Genomic DNA, 21,869 nt, shown 5'->3' with positions numbered 1-21,869 from the left:
CCCCTACATAATTGCTTAAGCACCCTGGTGGCCTGCATCCAAGACAGGTCACATACCTGCACTTGTACTGTCTCACACACTCGTGCTATTTTTGTTCTGACAAATTGTCTTCTCTCTGTGTGTGTTTGTGTGTGTGTGTGTGTGTGTGTGTGTGATTATTAAATTTTGACTTCCCAACTTCTGTTTATATGTATACTTCATTTGTGTCTCTGCTTTCATAATGCCTGTGATGATAATATACATTTAGTAAGTGGTTACCGAGTCTGTTCATAAATGTTAAAGCTTATGAGTAATAAATAGTTACTCCAAATATTGACCACCATGGTATAGAAGCAGTCTTGAAAGTTAATGAAAGAAAAAAGTGTTCAAACCTGCAGCAGATTAAACAGTGGACCTGAGGTAAAGTTGACGCGATCACGCTGTCCTTGTGGCAGAAGTATAACAGCCAAATACAGTGAGGAAGCCTCAGTTGAGTCCTATTTAAGGGGAAAAAGCTATAAAATATAGTGTAGGGATAGTTGGACATTTTTATTTATTTATTTTACTTTTTTCTTTTTTCTTTTTTTCATCCTCACCCGAGGACATTTTTTCCATTTTTTGTTCAGTTAGAGTGGGAGGGAGAGAGAGGAAGAGAGAGAGAGAAAGAGAGAAACATCGATGTGAAAGGGACACATCAAATGGCTGCCACCCGCACGACCCAACCAGGGCTGGGGGGACAAAGTGCAACCGACGCACTTGCCCTTAGCAGGAACCAAACCCGGGTCTTTCTGGACCGCAGGCCGATGAGACGTACTTGCCCTTAGCAGGAACCAAACCCGGGTTTTTCTGGACCGCAGGCCGATGCTCTAACAGCTGAGCCAAAATGGCCAGAGCCTTTTTTTCTTTATTGATATGAGGGAGAGAGAGGTAGGGAGAGGGAGAGAGAGATGGAAACATCGATGAGAGAAAACATCGATTGGCCACCTCCTACATGCCCCCCACTGGGGATCGGGCCCACAACCTGGGCATGTGCCCTGACCAGGAATGGAACCGCTGACCTCTTGGTGCATGGGTTGATGCTCAACCACTGAGCCACACCAAGAGGGCTAATTGGAAATTTTTTAATATGAACTAGAAAGAGGATGATAGTAGGGAATTATTTTTAATTTTCTTAAGAATAATAACGGTATGGTTATCTAGAAGAATATTCTTATTTCTAGAAACTCTTGATGAAGAAGTTAGGAATGAAGTGTACTACTATCTATTAAAACTGTCTACACAGATATAAAAAAGTATACATACACCTATAGCTGAAGCAACATGGCAAACTATGAGCAATGGGACCAATGAATTGCTGTATTCTTCTTACCACTGTTGTAATTGCTTGAAATTGTTCGTGATGGGGAGGAAAAACACAGTCCTGTCTTTTATGTGTCTTTATGGTTCAGAGAATTTGTGTTGTGCCCGTGTGTAAATGCTTACTTCTCAATCCTTGGGGAGCGTGGAGGGAATGGGGGTGCCACGGGCGGGGTCAACACAAAACCATGTGGTACAGCGATGGGGGAGAGGACAAGAGGTGTAGGTGGATGAATACGGTGCAGCTCTCAGCGAGGCTGGCTCACGGTGCTGTTTCCTTGGGCAGATGTGACCTTTAAGTTGGATGATGGAGTCATCAGTGCCCATAAACCACTGCTGATCTGTAGCTGCCAGTGGATGGCTGCCATGTTCGGGGGGTCGTTTGTGGAAAGCGCCAACAGTGAGGTACGTGCCTTCCAAAAAGCCTAAGTGTGTCTTCATGAACGTGCTGTGTATAAAGTGTTTTACTAGCCAGACGACTTCGGTTCTCGAACTACTTCCATGAAACAGTTCCTTGGGCAGTGTTTGAATGTCAGGTCACCCCTCTGCTTTTTTTTTTTTAATTGATTTGAGAGAGAGAAACATTGATTTGTTGTTCCACTTATTTGTGCACTCATTGGCTAATTCTTGCATGTGCCCTGACTAGGGATCAAAAGGTCACCCCTCTTCTTAATTCTGCCGTTTCGAGGAGCCATTGTTTATTGTGCACTTGCTACGTGCGAGCACCTAATCCTTTAAGTGCATAGCCTTTCAGCCCACAGCTCTCCTCTTCCCTGAAAACACGATCAGCTGTGCTTTGTAACAGATGCCTGCAGGCAGGATACTTGCAAAAGCATATCCAGAGGGGCAGCGCTTATAAATGTTTCTTCAGTGATTTATGTCCTAATCTCAGCTCTGGTACTAACCAGATTAGGGACCTCAAGAAGCCACCTCTTTGTGTCTCAGTCTCCTCATCTGCAAGATGAAGGATGCACTGGATTGCCCCTGAGGTCCCCTTGCGCTGTGACACTCCCTGAGGCTCTGCTCTGACTTACCTTCTCTGAGGGTTTCTCAGCAAGAGGGCACTAGTAACAAAGCAAATGGCTACTCCTCTGAACACATCTCTCAAAGTGCTCAGGTCTAGTGGAAGCCCCTGGGTTACTTGTCAGGTGCTAGACTTATCTCCAAGAGAGGGATATTCTTAGAGCTGAGCAAGCTGTATTTTGGAGACCCTATATCTTAATCTTTTTATACACTCTGTTGGAAAAGAGAAAAGTTTCATTCACACCCTTCTAACATTAGAGGTGAGCAAGCATTTTTGTTGAGTTTTGCAAGTATTTTTGATTATCTTTTAAAAGAAACATGGGGACACCCCATCAAGTGTATTGTCCTAAGAGGCCTGTTTTGCTTATCTCAGCACTTCTCAAACTTTAAAACAGAAAACAATGGCTGACTTTTCTAAAGAGATGCTCACACCAGAAATCTGAGCACTCCCATTGTGACCCGGGAGCCTGCATTTGCATCCCCAAGTAGAGAAACAGAATCCTAGAATCACAAGCCGGGATGGCCAGGCCTGCGGAGGTCACTGGGCCACCCTCCTGCTTCCAGAACAAACTGCAGCTGCACTAAACCGACTCCCAGCAAAAGGCTGTCCGCTGTTCGGAGAAAAGACGTCGGAACTATCCTGATGACCTCCCCTGGTGTCTATCAGCCATTATAAACCAGGAGCTCCTCACTTGTCACTAAATGAAAGCCGTCCTGTGCTGTCAGAGGTGTTGCGGGGAGTTATTACTGAGAAGACTCCAGCTCGTGGAGGCCACTCAGTGAAGGTGCCAAGGCTCACATCTCAGCTCCTCTCGGTACGAGCTGTGTGACCTTGAGCAATTAATGTCCTTTCTGAGCTCCAGTCTCCCTGTCTTGAAATCACCATAATAACCCACAGTGTGGTTGTGAGGTGTAAGAATGAATACTTGCAAGTAAGGGTAGCTCTCGTTAGTCTTATTTTGATGTCAGGAGTGTCGATGGTATTCTTTGCCTCTTACTTCCCCCAAAAAAATGTGAGGAAGCCACTGATGAATGCAACTCCATCCAAATGGCATTTCACTGACTTCCATAATCTCTGGAGATAAGGAGCCCGAGGATCGCTTCCCTTATTTTTCCAGCTCTCTGTAATGGGCGCTGATGGTGCTGTGGATGGCCTGCGATTAACCAGGCAGAGGGAAGGTGACCAAGGTCAGAAACCCGGGCACAGAGGGACACTGTTGGAGCTGATCTCACAAATGCTAATCCCCTTTATCCCTTCCCAGAATGGACTGTAATTGTCTCCAGATTAAAATGTGCAGGAGAGGCGACCAAGACAAAAACTTGGCAGTGACTGTGAAAGTGCACGTAGGTGGCTGTTTAGTAGCCTCTCCTGGAGGTGGCCACCTGTTGAGCACTCCCCCCAGAAAGAGGAGGTCGCTCCCCACTCAGAGCTGTAGCTAAGGCTAATAATAGGTATGTGTGGATTCAACCCAGCTCAAAAGACTAAGACCCCGGAATCAAGCAAGCGAAGGTCTGTGCCGACTCCTCTAGCCGGTGCATGAAGAATGCCATGAGCGGCTGGCATTCCGCCCTTTCCTGCTCCTTGTCTTTATTTCCAGTGTAGACTACAGTAGTTATCTAGTGCCAGTCTCAGCTTGACCTTGGGCCAGTGACCTGCCCTTTCTAATCCTGTATCCTCATCTATAAAATGGGGATAACAGGTAACGAGAGAACCTCCTTCGAAGAGCAAGAAGGCGTGAGAGGACACATGTAAAGCTTCGAATTTGGTGCCTAGAACAGAAATGCCCGAGAATGGTTAGTGACTATTAGCCTCTCAACCTGTGGGTTGCGACCCCTTTGGGAGTCAAACGACCCTTTCACAGAGGTCACCTAAGACCATTGGACAACACATATTTCCGATGGTCTTAGGAACCGAGACACCGCTCCTCTATTTGTTTCCAGGCGGGTCTGCCCACATGCAGATACACCCACATACAGCATGAGGAACTGTATTAAAGGGTCACAGCATTAAGAAGGACCTAGAGGATTCTTGCTAAATGCTTTCCAATGACGAGTTAAAGCCCCTAGTTCTGTTGCTGGTAGAGGTGGTTATGGGGGTAGGAAAGGGTACTCAAGCACCCAATAAATGCTCCAAGGTTGATTTGGGTCCATATTTGCAACCCAGATTTGTCTTTTCTTCTTTTTTTAATTTTAATCCTCACCCAAGGATATTTTTCTATTTTTCTATTTATCTTCAGATAGAGTGGGAGGGAGGGAGGGAGAGAGAAAGAAACATCAACGTGAAAGGAACACATCGACTGATTGCCTCCCACACAACCCTGACCAGGGTTGGGAACGAACCGCAACAGAGGTACATGCCCTTGACCGGAATCTAACCCGTGACTCATTGGTCCATGGGCCAATGCTCTAACCACTGAGCAACACAGGCCAGGGCAGGACTTGTCTTTTCTAGGCCACCTTTTAACTCTATTTTGTCTTATGAAAATCTGACTTCCCCTACAAAATTCAGCCTAGTTTCTTTGCATTAATAGAATTCACATGAATATTCAGAAAAGAATAAAATATGCCCATTGATGTTACTTTAACTTTTTTTGTCATTTAATATTTAAGGAGACACTATTTTACTTATATTTTTCTCATTACTTTTAATACAGCAGTAAGCATAATTCTCTCCCCAGAGGTACTCAGCAAGTGGCTCATTAAAAATGCATGCCTGGGTTGTAGTAAGCAGTGCTCTGGGTCCACAATACCTTCTCATTCTCTGGGAGGCTGTCTCTAATTATAAGCCTAACAGTCTGAGCTGATTTTTGCAATTAAAATTTTAAACCAACTAAACTGGAATATGTAACATTGTTTAGGGTAGCATTATATTCTCTTTTATTACTCTCTCTTTTTTTTTTTAAGCTACATCAAGCAGGTACAATACAAAATCCTTAATTCCATTTCTTATGTAGTTTTATTTATATATTTTTTAAAGTTCTATAAAAGGGTCCCTCCATAGTTACAAAGTTCATTATAAATGTCGAAATCACAGAAACAGGCTTTAAAAAACAATGAATCACGAGAAAGAGAGAAAAATGTGTACTTTTTTATTCTTATTTGCTGATTACTTCCAAAAGTCCCTAACATTATTTGCCAAAAGGACCATTATTTCAAAAAAATATTATCATCCTTTAGCAAGAAGGAAGCAACAGGTCAGAAATGTCAGAACACTCCAAAGACAAAGAGTATTGGGCTGCTTGCTGCAATTTGTAGTCTCCTGCTTCCAGAAATAATTTTTTTTTTAAATTTAGAATGCTCATTCTGCCATTACTTAGAACACACTCTGATCAAAAAAAAAAAAGTTCAAGTAATCCGAATGTCATCAAAATCCACGATCTCAGTGAATAAGACAGAACCTCAGATACCAATTCCAAATTTGTCCCATGTAACAAATGAGGCCACTGAGAGTCATAAAGGGCGAATGGTTTGTCAAATGTCACACGGTGCTGTAGTGACATCCTGGGCCTGCCCAGCCTCATGCCCTGTCCTTCAAGCCCTTATTTTTAGAAACAGCAGACGTCCTCCTCCCTGAGAGCAGGGGTCCATAGGAAGCCCTGGGACTCTTCATATTTATAATCACTAACACTTTAGAGCACTGAGCACTTTATAAAATGTACACTATACTTTCACAATCAAAATGGCTCCAGTCTTAAAGTTTTACAACTTAGCTAGCCTTTTGTTATCTAGAAAATTGTACTCACACAACCACTTTAGAGAAATAAAATGTTGCCATGTGCTCACACATACAGAAACAAGTGGGTGTCTATAAATAAATTCGTGTCCGTATAAGACAAATACATGTGTACATAAACATTTCTACATAACCACGCACTCAAGTACAACCAATGTTAGAGTCACTGGAATAGCACTTTTTACGGTACAACGGCTTCTTTATTTTAAAATAATATTAGTAATCGTTTCTACTTGCCAAGTTCTATCTATGGCAGAGGTTGTGCCCGAAACTTGAAATGGTCACAGTTGTTAAATCACGCATGGCAATAACCCACGCACTTTATTTATGGAATCAAAATTGTTTCCATTGACTGTATCTGAAGGAGGGGAGATAATTTTCTAAATATGTCTAGGAATTTTTCTGAGCCTTTCCTTTGATACAGTAGGGAAAGTTCTGTCTGGAAGGATATTCCCTGTCTGAGGTGGCTGGTGGCTGGTGGCTGTGCAGGAGAATAATACGGAAGGTTCCTGTAGCTTAAACAGTTCTGGGAACCACACCACTAGATTGCATTGGACACGAGCCATATATATCTGCACACACACACACACACACACACACACACATACACAGATATACATATAGAGAGAGAGAGAGCAAAATAAGGTTATATAATATAGATGTAATTATATATCATTATAGATGTGTATCCTTATATGCTGTAGAGGTTTATTAAGTACCAGAATGAAGAAGTTTATAACTGCTCATCCTTTTGAACTCAGAAGTCTAATTCTTAAAAGCTGCTAATGAAAGATGTTGTACTGTAGCCCAAACCTTTGCATCCTGGCCACGGGGGTTTCTAATACTGCACAGCAGTTCTGAACATAGACTTTAGAATTTTACTCCCTGGGTTCAGATCCCAGTCACCACCTACTAGCTCTGTGACCTTGGATATGGAACTTAACCTCCCTAAACCTCAATTTCCTTCTCTATAAAGTGGCAAAAACAAGCATCTCTTCCCCAGAGGATCAAATTAGATAATGCATGTGGAAAGCTTAGCACTGTATCTTGTGCACAGGAGGCCTTCAATTAAGGTTAATTTTTATAATCATCATCATTTCAAAAGTAAACACCAGGGCCCATTTCCTGCGGTTAGAGCCCGGCAGTGAAGAGGAGCTGCCATGCCGTGTACGTCGCCACTGACCCACGCGCAGCCACCCAGAGCTCCTTGGCTCTCTAGCAAACTCCAGTGTGCATTCGTATGGGCAACAACCACAGGTACTCAGGAGGGAGATCAGGGGAATCCTGCAGGGGAGCGTTCACCATACCAACCAGTGGCTCCCTCCCCCAGAAGTCCCAGCTGAGGATTTGTCTGGATGCTCTCAATCTACCGATACCTGGTCACGTTCCAGTAGTTCTGAATCTATGTGGTTCTGCCATAGGAAAAATAATTAAGTGTGTCTATTGTATTAGCATATATCGAGAGAATGTTGGAATCAAGCCAGCCACCGTGGCAACTCGGGTGGTTGCATGTCCTCTGTTTTGACATCTTACAGAGCTGGGCTCTACCGTGTGTCAGCAACAGTGTGCTGGGCAGCTCCCCCCAACGCCTGTCATGTTGCTAGGAGATTTCTTTCCCCACAATAGAGTATTATAAGGTACTTGGCATGGAGGGCCCATAATGTCATCATACATTTACAGCCCATTTGTCTGATTTATAAGTCCAAATAGCCATTTAAAAATTCCAAATCAGGATTTGTCAGGCAGCCTCACTCTTTTGTCATCTACAAATCAAACTGTTATGTTTAAAGCCATAAATAGTGAATGACTTTGATGCACAGCCTCAAAGCAGGTGCTCCAGACTCGCCAATATAGAATCACACAGTTGCGATATTTACAGGCAGTAGAGCCTGGAAATGCGCCTGCTGCTTTCTTCATCAGAACTTAGCTTTTCTAATAACATTTCAGGTGTATCTCCCGAACATAAACAAGATGTCAATGCAGGCGGTACTGGATTATCTCTACACCAAGCAGTTGTCACCTAACTTGGACCTGGACCCACTGGAATTGATCGCCTTGGCAAACAGATTCTGCCTGCCACACTTGGTTGCACTTGCAGGTAAGGCTGATGACTCGGGGCCATGTGGTGTCTGACTGTCATATTTATCAAAATCACATTTAAACAAAAATAAGATTTCCAGGGAATAAAAATCAATTTTTCTTATCACACAGTATAGGACAGTCTTGTCTGGGATGATATGAACTGATCCAATGTATATCAGACAGCCAAATTCAATTCAACAAATATTTTCATAAGCACCTCCTTTGTGGTGGGCCCTGTTACATGATGCAAATAGAAAAAGACGGGCAATACACGGCCCATGTTCTATGCACTCTGCCTCATTTGTGGACCATGGAATTTGAAATAACACTATTATGTCCATGTTATCTTCATAGTGTGTGCTCAGACACAGGCTTTAAGCAAGGGGCAATAGGAGGCAGTAGTCAAGAACATAGACTACTCAGCCAGATTGCTTGGGTTCAGATGTTGACTCCAGCATTTACTGACTTCATCCTTGACTTAACTGCTCTGTCTCAGCTCTCACTCTCTTCAAATTGGGGACAATAGCATTCTACCATAGAGCTGTTGTGACGATTAAAGAGTTAAGATATATATTTATATATATATAGAGAGAGAGAGTCCTTAGAACAGTGTCTGGTCCTAGCCAGCATTATGTAAGTGGTTTTCTCAAAGCTATTTTAGAAAATGTTCTGACATTGTCAAGATCATTTTGGGATAAATTTAAGAAAGGGAGACTTGGATTAACTTCACAAAATCTTACGTGTGGTCTGTAGATTTGTTCAGTTGGTAAGCTGAAGCGGGTCTCAATAGGATGTATGCATTCAGACACCTTTTGCTTCACTTTAAACCTTCAGCTGTATTCACTCACCAGTGTTAGTTAGCACTGGGTGTTTATCACTGCCTTTCCTTGACTCCTGTTGACCCTGAAAGCAGAGATGGCGCCTGTTTTGTTTACTGGCTTATCTTCTGCATGTAGAAAAATGCCTGAGGATACTAGGTTCGCAGTAAATACTTGTTGAATCATTAAATGAATGAAAATGAATGTAGGAGCAAACCAACCATTCAAGTCTGTGCTTGATTTCCCAGCATTGTCTTCAGGAAAAAGATTTCTCTTTACTCCACATTTCTACTACACACAACCAACAAGAGGTCAGAGTTTGCCCTCACCTTCCTTCTTTCTCAGTTAGAGAGGAAGAGATAGTAGAAGCATTGCTCTCTGACTTTTTAAGAACTGTTTTTAACCAGTACACCTGAAGTCATAGTTCTAAATGAGTATATATACTGGTTTTGAAATGGTAATTCTAGAAAGTTGTGATAGGTGATTTCCTTTTTCAGAAGTATGGGTTCCAAACCATTTGACTGTTCACAGTTTTTACAAGTATTTGTCCTTTGAGGATACATTTAATTTTTTTTTTTCCGTGAAATAGTTAAAAGCAATTTGGAGCCAAATCCGTTGAACAAGGTTTGTGATCAATCTCAAAGTGGTGCCATTTTTGCTTAAATATAGGACTAATTTCTCCATTTAAAAAAAAAAAAATGACCCAAAGAAACCGTCTCCTGTAAACTATAGACTTCTCTGAATGTTTACTTTTGTTATTAAATGCTATTATTACTGTTATAATTATTTAATACATCGCTTCCTAAGATGATTCCTCTAATTATTTACACTGTTTGGTGTGTACTGTTTAGTATAAGTACAGAGTGTTTAGAATAATGTTTTAAAAATTAGTTTTTGGGGTGAAAATGCTTTGCAAACCAGACTTGAATGAATATCAAGAAATGTTGCAGTTTCCTTACATTAAAAAGCCAGATTACTTCTCTGGGAAATTTAGTTCCAAATAGCTCTTATCTGTAAGCTAGCTGAGGAAGGGTAAGCCAAAGAAACCACTGAAATCTAGATAATTTATTGACTGGATAGAGGCATATTGGCTAACAAGTACGTAGAGCCAGAGCACAAAATAAGCATGATTCAGCAAATATACTGGATTAGAAGAACAGGTGCAATGACAGAGATGAAAGAATGCAGCAACATCAAGGAGCCAGAAATGCGGGGCCTCAACCACCTACTCCTGTCGGTCCCAGAGGCAGGTGACAGACAGCCATAACGGAGGCAGGACAGCTCAGGCTCAGAACCACAATTTCAATTCTGCTTAGAAGCCTTGGCCACGGCTCCCGAGCAGGAACAGCTCTCCCAACTGGATGTGTGTTACTTCTGGCTGACACTCTGCGCAGTCGGTAGAATCTGAGGGGGGGCACAATGTGTGGCCCATCTGCAGCTGCTGGGACAGAGTATGCACGGTTCATTCCCCATAGGGACTCGTTCCTATGACTCAGTCTCTCCACTGGCAGGAAGCGTTGCGATTTGGAGGGAGGTGAGTGGGGAAACTGTGCAACAGGAAGATACTGGAGAGTCTAGACAGGATTCTAGGAAGGTGCTGGGCTGTCTAGAGTGGCATCATCCAATAGAATTTTCTGCAGTATTTCCTGTCCAATACTCATGTGGCAATTGAGCACTTAAAACTAGCCGGTTGTGACTAAGGACCTGAATTTTTTTTTTTTATTTAAGTTGAAATTAATTGAAATTTAAATGGTCTTGTAGCTGGTAGTTACCATACTGGACAGTGAAGGTTTGGAGGACTCTGGCTATTTCAGAAGTGCTCACATGTGTCGCCAGAGCCATCATTTGTCTGGAGACCAAAACCCATGCACGAAAAGGCCACACATGAAAAGGGGCCTTAGGTTCATTTACGGTAGCTACCAGAGCTGGGTTCCATACTTCCTCCCCTCTTGGGTGGCCCAAGACCAGAGCCGACCCTTCAGGCAAGATACCTGACTTGCAGAGGACGGTCTCACTGTCTCCTCTCCCCTCTCTTCCCCAGAGCAGCACGCCGTCCAGGAGCTGACCAAGGCCGCTATGAGCGGCGTGGGCATCGATGGAGAAGTGCTCTCTTATCTGGAGTTGGCCCAGGTTTGTAACAATTTGCTGTTCACCTTTTAAGTGTGTTCGACCAGTTCATTAATGCTGATGAAACATTCCACTGTTGCATCTGTCTAAATAAAGATGTCACCACCAAGTCCCAGAGGCCCCTGTGTACACTGAGGAGATCTGAGAGTTTTACATTTCATGCATCATTCACCCTGCTGGGCTTCCTTTGAAAAAACAACGGGGAGACCTCACCCCTACACCAGCCCCATCGTCCCCCAAGGCACCAGCCTCCCTTGTGGGAGATGCTAGGGGAAGGTTTTGCCTCTTTTTTTTAAAGTGTTAGCCAGGATCGGTTTCTGGGATTATGTGAAGTCCTCTTAGGCCCCACGTCTCACTGCGGTTCTCCAGGGTTTTCTAAAATCAGTATTTGTCAATATTGCTATTGCGATTCTGTGATCTCAATACACACTTGCAATCCTCTTCCTGGGAGGGCCCCAGATCCAGCTTCTGCTTTGTCACTGAATAACTTAATCAGGCACAGAGCCGAATGCTGCCTCCGTTTCTTCAACTGTAAGAAATGAGGATGCTAACTCACCCTGTTAACCTTGCAGATTCTTTTCAGAATCAGCTGGGAGAGGAGCTTCAAGAAAGAGCTGAGGAGGGGAAGCCCTCTCGTTATTCAAGGCACATAGGCAGGATTCTCTAGTCCCTGGCAGACTTACCGACAATGACTTTACCCTCTGAAGGAACTAAGAATAAACGTGTCAGTCTTTTCCTCAGCCTGTTGGGTTTGGCTTTCTCGGTTCCCTCTCTCAGTCGGGGCCGCGGTTTACAGGGCAGGCCACTGAAGCGTGTACTTCTCAATCAAGGGAGAGGAGGGCGGCACGGAGCAGGTGTTCCCTGGGCCAGTCCAACCGTGGCCATGGGAGAGGGTTCAGATTCAATGGGGGGAAGGTGGAACAGAACATTACAGCAGCCTGGTCCATCGGACACAACACCCATCCAGTATCTGTTCTTTACTCCCATGTACCAGCCATCACCCTTGACAAGAGGATGCGTAGATTCAAACGGTAGATCCTCTGCCCTGGCGGCAGTTCTAGGCAAGCGAGGGAAATAGACACAAGCTCCCACTGGTAAAGCCAGTGTGAAAAACAACCTAATAGGGCTTACAATAAACCTGAGAACCGAAACCAGTTGCAGTAGGATCAGCAAACCCCGCGGGCTGTCCAGACTTGGAATCTGGAACCTTTTGAAACACGACAGTTTGTGACGTGTGCTCTGTCCAATAAGCACTCCTCCTCGAGAAGGTGAAATGATAGAATTTCACATAGGGCTAGTCCTCTTAAGGAATGATAGATAGTTGTATCTGTTTGTCTGCTTTGTGTTCCTGCCCTGTCCCCTCCCCCACCCTGACGTACTCCCTGCAAGGAAATAATGTGATTAATGCTAAGCTCTGACAAGCTTTGGGAGGAAGAATTTAGGATGGACTTTCCCAAATCTTTGCTCATTCATGAGACCCTAACCTAGTGGTGTGCTGGTAAGTATTTAACAACCCACTTGGGGACAGGTGGGTAGGACCCGGATCTGATACATTTTCTAATCCCCATGGCGGAAGTTTCCCATCTGGCCGATTTTAACATGAAGTCACTGAACTCAGAGTAGGCAAGAAATAGCCACGCGTGACTCCTGAGCGGGTCCAAGCCGATCCCAGTACACCACTATCTTAATCCTACTTCCAGAAAGAAATAATACCAGGAGAAGTGGGGTAAACGTGTCTGTGATGTTGGGGTTGTGATTTTCAGAGAGTTTTTTGCCTTCGTTTTTGAGGACTGCGGCTCTCCTCTTGGCCTTCGTTCAGCGCCCTGTGGGCCCCGAAGCAGCCAGGCTGTAGGTTGCAGGGTCTTGTCTAATCCAAGAAACTTCGAGAGCAACAAACAGAAGGGATGTCTGGGAAGGGGTATAGAAAAAAGAGTGAGGGATGGGAGGAGTCTGCCAAATTTGGGCAAGGAACAGGGAGTTGCCTGTTGACTTTTGAGCATCAGGTCTTTTTCAGTCACTGCTACTTCTGTGCCACCTCCCTGAGCACCTGCTTGCAAAGGAGGGGTGGAGTGTTCTGACCTCTCCCACCATGCCCACACCGCCTGCTCTTCTTATGTAACCAGAGGACAGGTATAGGACAGTCACACGTTCTGAAGTCTCCTCTTTCAGATCCTTGGCCCCAGCAAGCCGAGCTCTGACATGTGACACGGAGTATTGCGTTGCCCAGGCTTCCTTAAACAGAGATGACATCGCGGTTTTCTGCTGTTGGCAGAAGCCACAGTCACTTATCACACTAGCGGGCCAGGTGGTGGGGAAGGGTGGGAGGGCAAAGCTTACTTTAAACTCCTGATCTGATACGGTGATTATTTTTGATGCACCTCTTCCAGGGAAGAAGGCAGGGGTGTGCCAGATGCTATACTCGGCAGGAATAAACCAGTCCAAGGCAAGACAGGTCTTGACTGAATTAGTACATGGGCCTTTATTTCTCACATCCCTACAGTGGCTCCCTATTTGTTTGTAGCCCCACTTTAGGAAAAAAAGAGTCTGATCCACTTTTGGTCACTTCCCTGCAGTTTCACAATGCCCACCAGCTGGCCGCCTGGTGTCTACACCACATCTGCACCAACTACAACAGTGTTTGCTCCAAGTTCCGCAAGGAGATCAAATCAAAATCTGCAGGTGAGACTTCAGGGTCCCCATCCATCCAATACTCATCACCTCCGGCTGAATCGATGCCCTCCTTGCCCTTGAGAAGGAACATGAGCCACAGGCAGCTCTGGGAGGAATCCTGGTGACTGGCTGGCGGTCACATGCCCATGTGACATGACACAGGGATTGTAGGTTGGGAATTCTCTTTGGAGGATTTTGTGTTTGGGGGGAGGCCCGCTTAGGAGCAAGCTTGCACTCTGAATCCAGTAGTCCTAGGTTCCAGTTCTCTGTGCCCAGCTACATGAGTTTAGGGCAAGTGACTCTACCGCTCAAACTTAGCGTCACAATCTGCAAATGGTCCCAATATGATCCCAGTGCATTGGGTTGTGGATGGTCATAGAGGTGAAGCATTAAACAGAGAGCAGTCGATGAACGAACAGCAGGTATGATCATCCACCCCTTTCCTTCTGCAGACAACCAGGAGTACTTTGAGCGCCACCGCTGGCCCCCGGTGTGGTACCTGAAGGAAGAAGACCACTACCAGCGCGTGAAAAGGGAGCGCGAGAAGGAAGATATTGCACTAAATAAACATCACTCGAGACGAAAGTGGTGCTTCTGGAATTCTTCTCCAGCAGTTGCCTGAGGAGGAAGAGGGGGAAAAGTCAGTAATCCAACACGCCCTTTTTACAAGCACGACTGTCCGATTAGTCTTCTTCTTAGCGATAAGGTGTAGTTCGGGTTTCAGGCACTGACCGTCCTCCACGTTTGTGCGTTCATCTGGCTGGGGTCAAAGCACAAGCTCACCGTCAATGAGCCTGGACAAAAAGGGAAGCTGACGATGCTCACTGCATTCCTTACACTTCCATGCATACTTTTCTGTTAGAAGGCTTAATAAACTTTAGTTCGGGGTTTTTTTTGTTTCTTTTTATACAAAGGGAAAAAAGAAAAAAAACAACCCAGCTTTCATGTTTCAAATTCCAAATTGGAAAATATTTTTATATGGTCTCTTGTATTTTGTTGAAGTGAAAATACTATCTCTTACTTTATTTTACAGGCTACAAATTAACCATGAAGTCGCCCTGTGATCCTCCGTGCCCACATGATCACAGAGCGTTATTACGTAATTAGAGGGTTAGCCTTCTGTTGTGAAGTAAAGGGTTGGAATGAAATTTCCCAAAGTGCAAGTTAGAGAGTGTTTAATCTTTGTTCTGCCGAATCACACTGGTATAATTACCAAGTCAACTCCAAGAATGTGTATTTACAATATGTGCCGTGTAAGTGCTGGTAATTATATGGTTATATGTGCCATGTAAAATATAGTGATATCAAATCTTCCGTTGTTTAAAATGTCTCGATTCAAGGGGATAATCTTTCTAATCATGAGAAGGGCTTATTAAATCCCAGCATTATTCAGGGCAAACTCACCGGTGGACCTGGATACAAGATACCGTAAGAGTGTTGGTGTTTGGATTGCTGTATTAGGGTTTGTGTCTCTCAGTATTCCTTAATCTTGCCATGCTTCTGCATGCGGATTCTCTACTGACTTGAATCAAGTTGGGCAAGGGTCCCTGGACTCTGTCCCACAGTCTGCAGGCTTGTCACATCTCACCACCAGAAAAAGCTTCCTCAGGTCTCTTCACCTGCGGCCAACTTCCTTTGTAAGACACATTTTTTAAACTCTTCCCAGGGAAAATCCATGTTGTTGCAGAAATAGGCGAAGGCAGACCCCTCCACCCCTGCTGAAATTCAGGAGGGCCTATGAAGGCACATAGCTGGAGGCTGGGTCGTCTGGGGTCCTCGTATTCTCCAACCACAGACAGGAATCTTATTCCAAGAGTCTAGGAAATGGTGCTATTGTGAGTTCGTTCTGACCCTTGTCATTCTGCGTTTTCAGTGTTAAAATAGAAAGTTCTGAGCAGGGGAGCTTTCAAGAGGCAGTCAATCATGGCTTCTCTGTAAATTAAAATGTTACACCATTCAAACAGAGAGCATGTTAAGGTCACAGCTCCATACCTACCGTGGGGTGCTGTGTGGTGGGAGCTTGGGCTTATTCTGTTGGCAGGTCAATTTACGGATGCTAAAGGTTGTGGGTTTGTTTTTGTTGTGTTTGTTCCTAGCTTTCAGAACTCGGAAAAGAGACAGTTGAACCCAAACCCCATTGTTGACAGTCATATGCATGTGAAAATCTATCCAGATTGTAGATGGGCATTTATTACTGACAGTGGAAACACACCAGATTCAAAAGCTGGGAAAGGCCCAGAAATGCATCCCGCTCTCATGACAAGGGAGGGGCGGTAGAGTACGGATGGATGGTTGTAAATGCATCTGCTTTAATTTTTCATCAGTAGAGTTGTAAATCATTAAGGGAAGGAGACGGGAGATAGAACGAGAGGATACATGTCAGGACTCGGGAAGAATTGCATAATCCTGTCACTAAATGGTACAGGCTGAGTTTTCAACATGCAGTCAGAGTTGAAGTTATACAACCAAAGCTCCCATTTGATTGTAATCTTGCCAAAAACATAATGGACATATAAATGAACCTGGGGTATAAGCAATAATATCCACTAGTGCTTGTTATCAGCTACTCGAACCAAGTGGCTGGTTCATTTGGTTGATGCTGACTATGGCCTTTAACCATGGTGGTTTGTTTTGTGTTTTTTATTTCACAAAAAAAGCCAATAAAATTGTTTAGCTATAAAATGCCTCCCGTTTGTTTTTTTTATTTTTAAGGACTACCATGATCAGGAATGTAATGTTAATAGCTTTTTTAAAAACATGAATGGTACTGGATCATAGATAGGGGTTGTGAGAGCTACGGTGACAACCTTGACCAACTCTTGTCTTTGTTTTAGGTACTGCCAACCACGATTTCCGTGAGGGGCCTGGTTCTTTGCTCTTGGCTAATGCAGTTATGCCCCTAGACATGGTACAGCACTGGGGGAAAAAAACAAATGATGTCTCTACTCTGATGGACATCTTCTTATAACCTGGATTTGGGCAATTTGCCAGCAATTAAGTGAAAGGTGGCATTGCTGGGCTTATGAAAAGCAGTCTTTTCAGAAGCACCTGTGAGAAAGACTTCAGGAAAATGTGTAAATTTCTAGACTTCTAGGTGGTGTAATGTTTCCCCAAGCTCAGAGGGAAGAAGAGTCTCCCATGAGATATCATAGGGGCACTCTGCTGAGGGGCAAGTTTTCTAAAACTCCGTGGAAAGGAGTTGACAAGTAAAAAAAAAAAAAAAAAAAAAAAGACAGCTGCAGAAAAGGCGGTGGGATTCTTAACACATCCCCATACCTTTTGAAGGTAAGTAGTCCAGATCACGGCACCTTATACATACTGCATCCCAGTGGTGTCTTACCTATAGAAAGTCTTCGTCTGAGCTTCTCCTAGAGCTATGCCTGGCAAATCACCAAGAATTTCAACAACCCTATATTGGCACCGTAGGAACTACAAGTCCCACTGGTTCAGAGATAATTATGCACATTCAAGAGCAAGAATCCAATGTTTCTAAAATTTCTTTTTTACATTTGCTTCCAGTGTATGGTATATCAGTTGTCAAAATTCAGTTTTTCATCATGGTGACATTAACTAAGTAGAATGCACTCTATTAATCAGAGGGAAAAGCAAAGTGAATCCCAAGTTTGGAAATTTTTGATGAGTTCAACATTTCTGAAATTAATGCTTTTCTGCAAGCTGAGGATTGACCAGATTTTTCTTGAATTGGGTTGGTAGCAATAATTCCTTTTTTTTTTTTTTCCTAGAAGAATGTGACTATTGTATAAAAGATGTAAAGTTAGAAGTTAGCCAGGGAGAATGTATTTGTTGTGTGTGCATGTGTGTGTGATTAAGTAATATAGAAACAGTATAATGGGAGTGGGGGGAAGCTAAGAGCAATTTAAAAAGAAAAAGGAAGAAGGGTCACAGACAGAAACCATGGAAGTAGAATTAAGCACTGTGGGCCACAGATGGACTTTCTTTCTCTTAAAATGCTAATTATGAGATTACTCTATATTTCATGACTTAATTTATTTTCAGATGAAGACTTTGTTCTCTTGAATTTCCAATTAGGCAGGTGATATATGCAACATGAAAAGGCCCTTGTGTGGCAACCTGTGACCTCCTGTCAAAGCAGTGCTTCAGCAGGTACGCCGTTCCCTTTGGCGGCATTTGACATTCCACCCTAGCTGGTAGGACCTCACACAGGGTATTTTTACTTAAGCCATTTAATACATGGTTTTTCACTGGGTTCATGGACAGGTGCCTCTTTGGTTTCAAATTTACAGACTATAGTCTACAAAATAGGGAAATCAGCCCAGCCGGTGTGGCTCAGTGGTACTGAGCCATGCACTAAGAAGTCACCAGCTCAATTTCCAGCCAGGGCAAATGCCCAGGTTGTGGGCCCGATCCCCAGTGGGGAGCATGCAGGAGGTAGTCACTTGATGTTCTCTCGCATTGATGTTTCTATCTCTCTCTCCCTCTCACTTTCTCTCTCTCTAAAAAATCAATAAAAGAAAAAAATTAAAAAAATAGGGAAATCAGTTAGGAGCAGATAACTCCTGGGTAGAAATCAATCATATAGTCACACAGGCACAGACATGAAAGTGTTAGAAACAACAGTAGGAGACAGGAAGTGACTTGCCAGCAACTCTCCATTTCTTTAGAAACAGAACACTTCGGTGACATGGATTTCCAATAGAATGTAGATGAAATGGGTAGTACCCAAACGAGTATCTAAATTATTTGATTCTGAATACATTCTCAGTTCCAAAGACAAGACTGGTTATATTTTGCAGGTGTTCAATGAAGAAAGGACTTGATTTATGTCTCTCTGCTTGGATGCCAACCAAAGTTTTGGCATTTTTCTTATTTTCTCCCAATCTGATCAAAGAAGAAACATCCTTTTGGTTTGCTGATTCACGGTAGTTTCAATTGGAGTGATAACGTACATGGAATGTTAAGTTTAACTGTTGTGTGAAAAGATACACCTTTCTAAGTCATCTAAACAATGGGAACAGGGTTCCCTGAGTTTGGGTGCAGATTAAATGGGATGATTTAGGTAAAGCATGGTGCCCAGCAGGTAGTAAGTATCCAGTAAACAGGCCTCTGCACCAAGCTTGTTGACTGCCAAGAAAAGAAATCCAAGAGTCAGGGCAATGCTGCACATTGCAAAATAGAACAACGTGGTCTTTTCCAGCCATTCTTTTCCACCAAATGCCAACCTTGGTGCTTAGTGCTTCATAGCCAATTAAACATGGGAAAGTAAAAGAAAAACAAATAGGCTGGAGAGAAAGGGCAGGTAGGTGGTGGGAGGACAGAGGAGAGCATGGCACGTTCAAGAGGACATCCCCTCCTGGCCTCCGCTGTCTCTGCGGAATAGGGCTGCCACCCCAAGGCCAAGCTTGGCTGAGTCTCTCATTCACTTCGAGCACTTTCTTTTTTATTGCTCCTAGTCATTTTTTCCTTATTTTCTTGAAGACTGGATGCAGAGTCTAGTTAATCAGATTCTTCAATGCTCCTCATAGGTCAGCACTATTATCTTCAGTTAGTACACAAGGGCCTCTCTTTTCTATTTTTTTTCTTCTTCCATATGATCCAACCCCCATAATATTTCAATGTATATCTTTAAATGTCTTTCTGTACAGTGTTGTTTCATGTGTGTGGTCATTACCCAAATGGTGTTGCATAGGCCCTGGCTGGGTGGCTCAGTTGGTTGGAGCATCATCCCATACACCAAAAGGTTGTGGGTTCGATTACCAGTCAGATCATGTATAATAGGCAACCGATTGATGTTTCTCACATCGATGCTTCCTCTGTCTCTATGTATCTATCTATCTCCCTTCCTCTCTCTCTCTCTAAAGTCAATAAAAACATATCCTCAGGTGAGGATTTTAAAAAATGGTGAATAAATTTTATTCTCTCCGCTTTTCACCTGATTTTGGAAACAGCCATGATACCATATGTGCATCCTGTTCTTTTTCCCCATGGCTGCTTAGTGTTCCATAGACTGCTTTCGTAGTTACCCATTCCACTGCTGATAACACCACCAGTCAGTTCCCACTCTCTGGCCTGCAATGGACCTTGTACATGCCCTGGGGTCAAGACCTAAGAGAACAATTCCAGGTCCTGCTCCTGAGGTTCGAAATCAAGCATCCTGAGGTGGTGGATATGATGGGAATTCATTAGTGATTGGATGCTGATGAAGAGCCTTCCCTGCTGCCAGCACTAAGTTTTTATGATTCTATAAAATTTAAGTCATAAAAAATCTGAAAGGCTCTGGCCCAGCCAGAGACTGGCTATCCTTTGGCCAATAAAAGGAGAAACTGGGCTTAACTCCCTGCTACCTTTGGTTTGATGAGACTTTCCTGATGGTGCAAATTGTTCAATATCAGAATGAATTAGTCAAACCCATCTGGTCTTGGTATTTTGTGTCATCTGACCCTCGTGAAAGGTCAGAGGACAAGATGGCTTCTCAAAAGCCTCTTGAATATTTAGAGTCCTAATTTTCTGCCTTAAAAAAAATCCCTAGCGAGAAGGAGAAATGGCAGCAGAGTGAATGGAGCTACACAGACCATCTCCCAGGACCAAACTGGATTTACAATGAAAATAAAGGCAAATATTCAGGAAGGGGCAACCAAAAGACACCTTGGAGGACCACATAACCAGGGACACCGACTCAGTCGTGGTAGGCTTGCGAGGACGCGAGAGGGGGCCGAGAGCCCAGGGTCCGCAGTGGCCTGGGCGTGACCAGGGGGCTCGGCAGGAAGTTGCTGCTGCTGCCTCGGCTGCGACCCGCCTGAGTCCTGTGAACTCTGCTGCCTGTTAAGCCCTCGGCTGGTGCCGCACGGGCTGGCACAAACTGGCTGGGACCAGAGGACTCGGCGGGACGCTGCTACCGAGGCTGAGTCCTGCGAACTCTGCGTGCTAAGCCCTCGGCTGGTGCCGCACGGACTCACGGGGACCAGGGGACTCTGCTGGAAGCTGCTGGCACCTCGGCAGTGTCCCACTACTGTGGGTCAGTCCTGGGGTTTCTGCTGAGTGCAATGCCCTGGGCTGGTGCCACAGCCGCGGCCGCCCTTGGCTGGGAGCAGAGCCCTTGGGTTAAAAGTCCCAGGCGGCTCCACAACGCAGAGTCTAGACAGAGGCTAAATTGGCAGCAGCCACTCACCTTGGGCTCTGGCAGAGGGAAGGCAGACTGGACTGGAACTGTGTGGGGACACTTGGGTTTGGGAGGGTGCTAAGAGCTTTCGCTGAGTGCAGCCAGGCAGGACTGTGGTCATTTTACTCCTTCCCAGGGCCCTGTGGAGAGGCGGAGGCCCCTCCCTCAGAGATTCAACCCCACCTGGTGGCCATTGAAATGATAATTGAGGCCCATTAACAACCAGCAGTTGCCCCACCCTTAGGAAATCCTCTTACACTGAGCACCTGAGGGAGTTTTTCAGGCAACTCAGAAACCAAGGGTCTTCAGGTGACCTCTACTAATAGCCTCCAGGCAAAAAAAGCTAGAGGATGACTACCATTCCCTGGGCTAGCAATACTAACCAGAATTGCTAAGACTTGACGGTGGTGTTTTAAGTGGGTCCTCCCTGCTCATCCAAACCCAGGAGAGGGAGCCACAAACAGCACAACACCAACACTCACAGGGAAAATTTGGCAGACTCCAAAACCCACTGTGATAGCCAAAATGGTGAAAAACAGAAACAAAAGCCAAATGAAAGAACAAGAGACCTCTACTGAAGATGAGATAAATGAGGTGCAGTTAAGCAAGTTAACAGAACTAGAATTCAGAGCCATGATCTTGAGGAAGCTCAACAGCATGTGTAAGGACATGAGCACCATGAGTAAAGACATAGAAATGTTAAAATCAACCAGTTGGAAATTAAAAACCAACAGGAAGTAATGAAGAATGACATATCAGAAATGAAAAACACATTGGAAGGTCTAAAAAGCAGAGTAGGGGAAGCTGAGGACCAGATCAGTGAATTAGAAGACAGGCTAGAAAAAATCAACCAATCAGAAAACCAAAAGGAAAAAAACAATTAAAAAACAGGAAGACAGCTTAAGAGACCTGTGGGACAACTGAAAACGGAATAATATTCGCA

The 21,869-nt window shown here is 44.2% G+C and overlaps 1 protein-coding gene across 1 annotated transcript in view; it reads left to right on the top strand.

Annotated features, from left to right (window-relative positions):
• The window catches only part of RHOBTB1 (Rho related BTB domain containing 1), a 62,379-nt gene extending 47,281 nt beyond the window's left edge, over nt 1–15,098 (top strand). The window contains exons 7-11 of the mRNA XM_036265503.1: nt 1,622–1,740; nt 8,039–8,189; nt 11,033–11,121; nt 13,692–13,797; nt 14,241–15,098. Of these exons, the coding sequence (XP_036121396.1) occupies nt 1,622–1,740; nt 8,039–8,189; nt 11,033–11,121; nt 13,692–13,797; nt 14,241–14,410 (635 nt within the window). The 3' untranslated portion in view covers nt 14,411–15,098. The remainder of the gene's footprint in view (nt 1–1,621; nt 1,741–8,038; nt 8,190–11,032; nt 11,122–13,691; nt 13,798–14,240) is intronic.
• Nucleotides 15,099–21,869: the final 6,771 nt, after the last annotated feature.

Source organism: Molossus molossus, unplaced genomic scaffold, assembly GCF_014108415.1.
Source record: "Molossus molossus isolate mMolMol1 unplaced genomic scaffold, mMolMol1.p scaffold_m16_p_17, whole genome shotgun sequence".
In the NCBI taxonomy this organism is placed as follows: Eukaryota; Metazoa; Chordata; class Mammalia; order Chiroptera; family Molossidae; genus Molossus; species Molossus molossus.
Note: the sequence above shows the minus strand (reverse complement) of the source record. Positions and strands in the feature narration are given on the sequence as shown.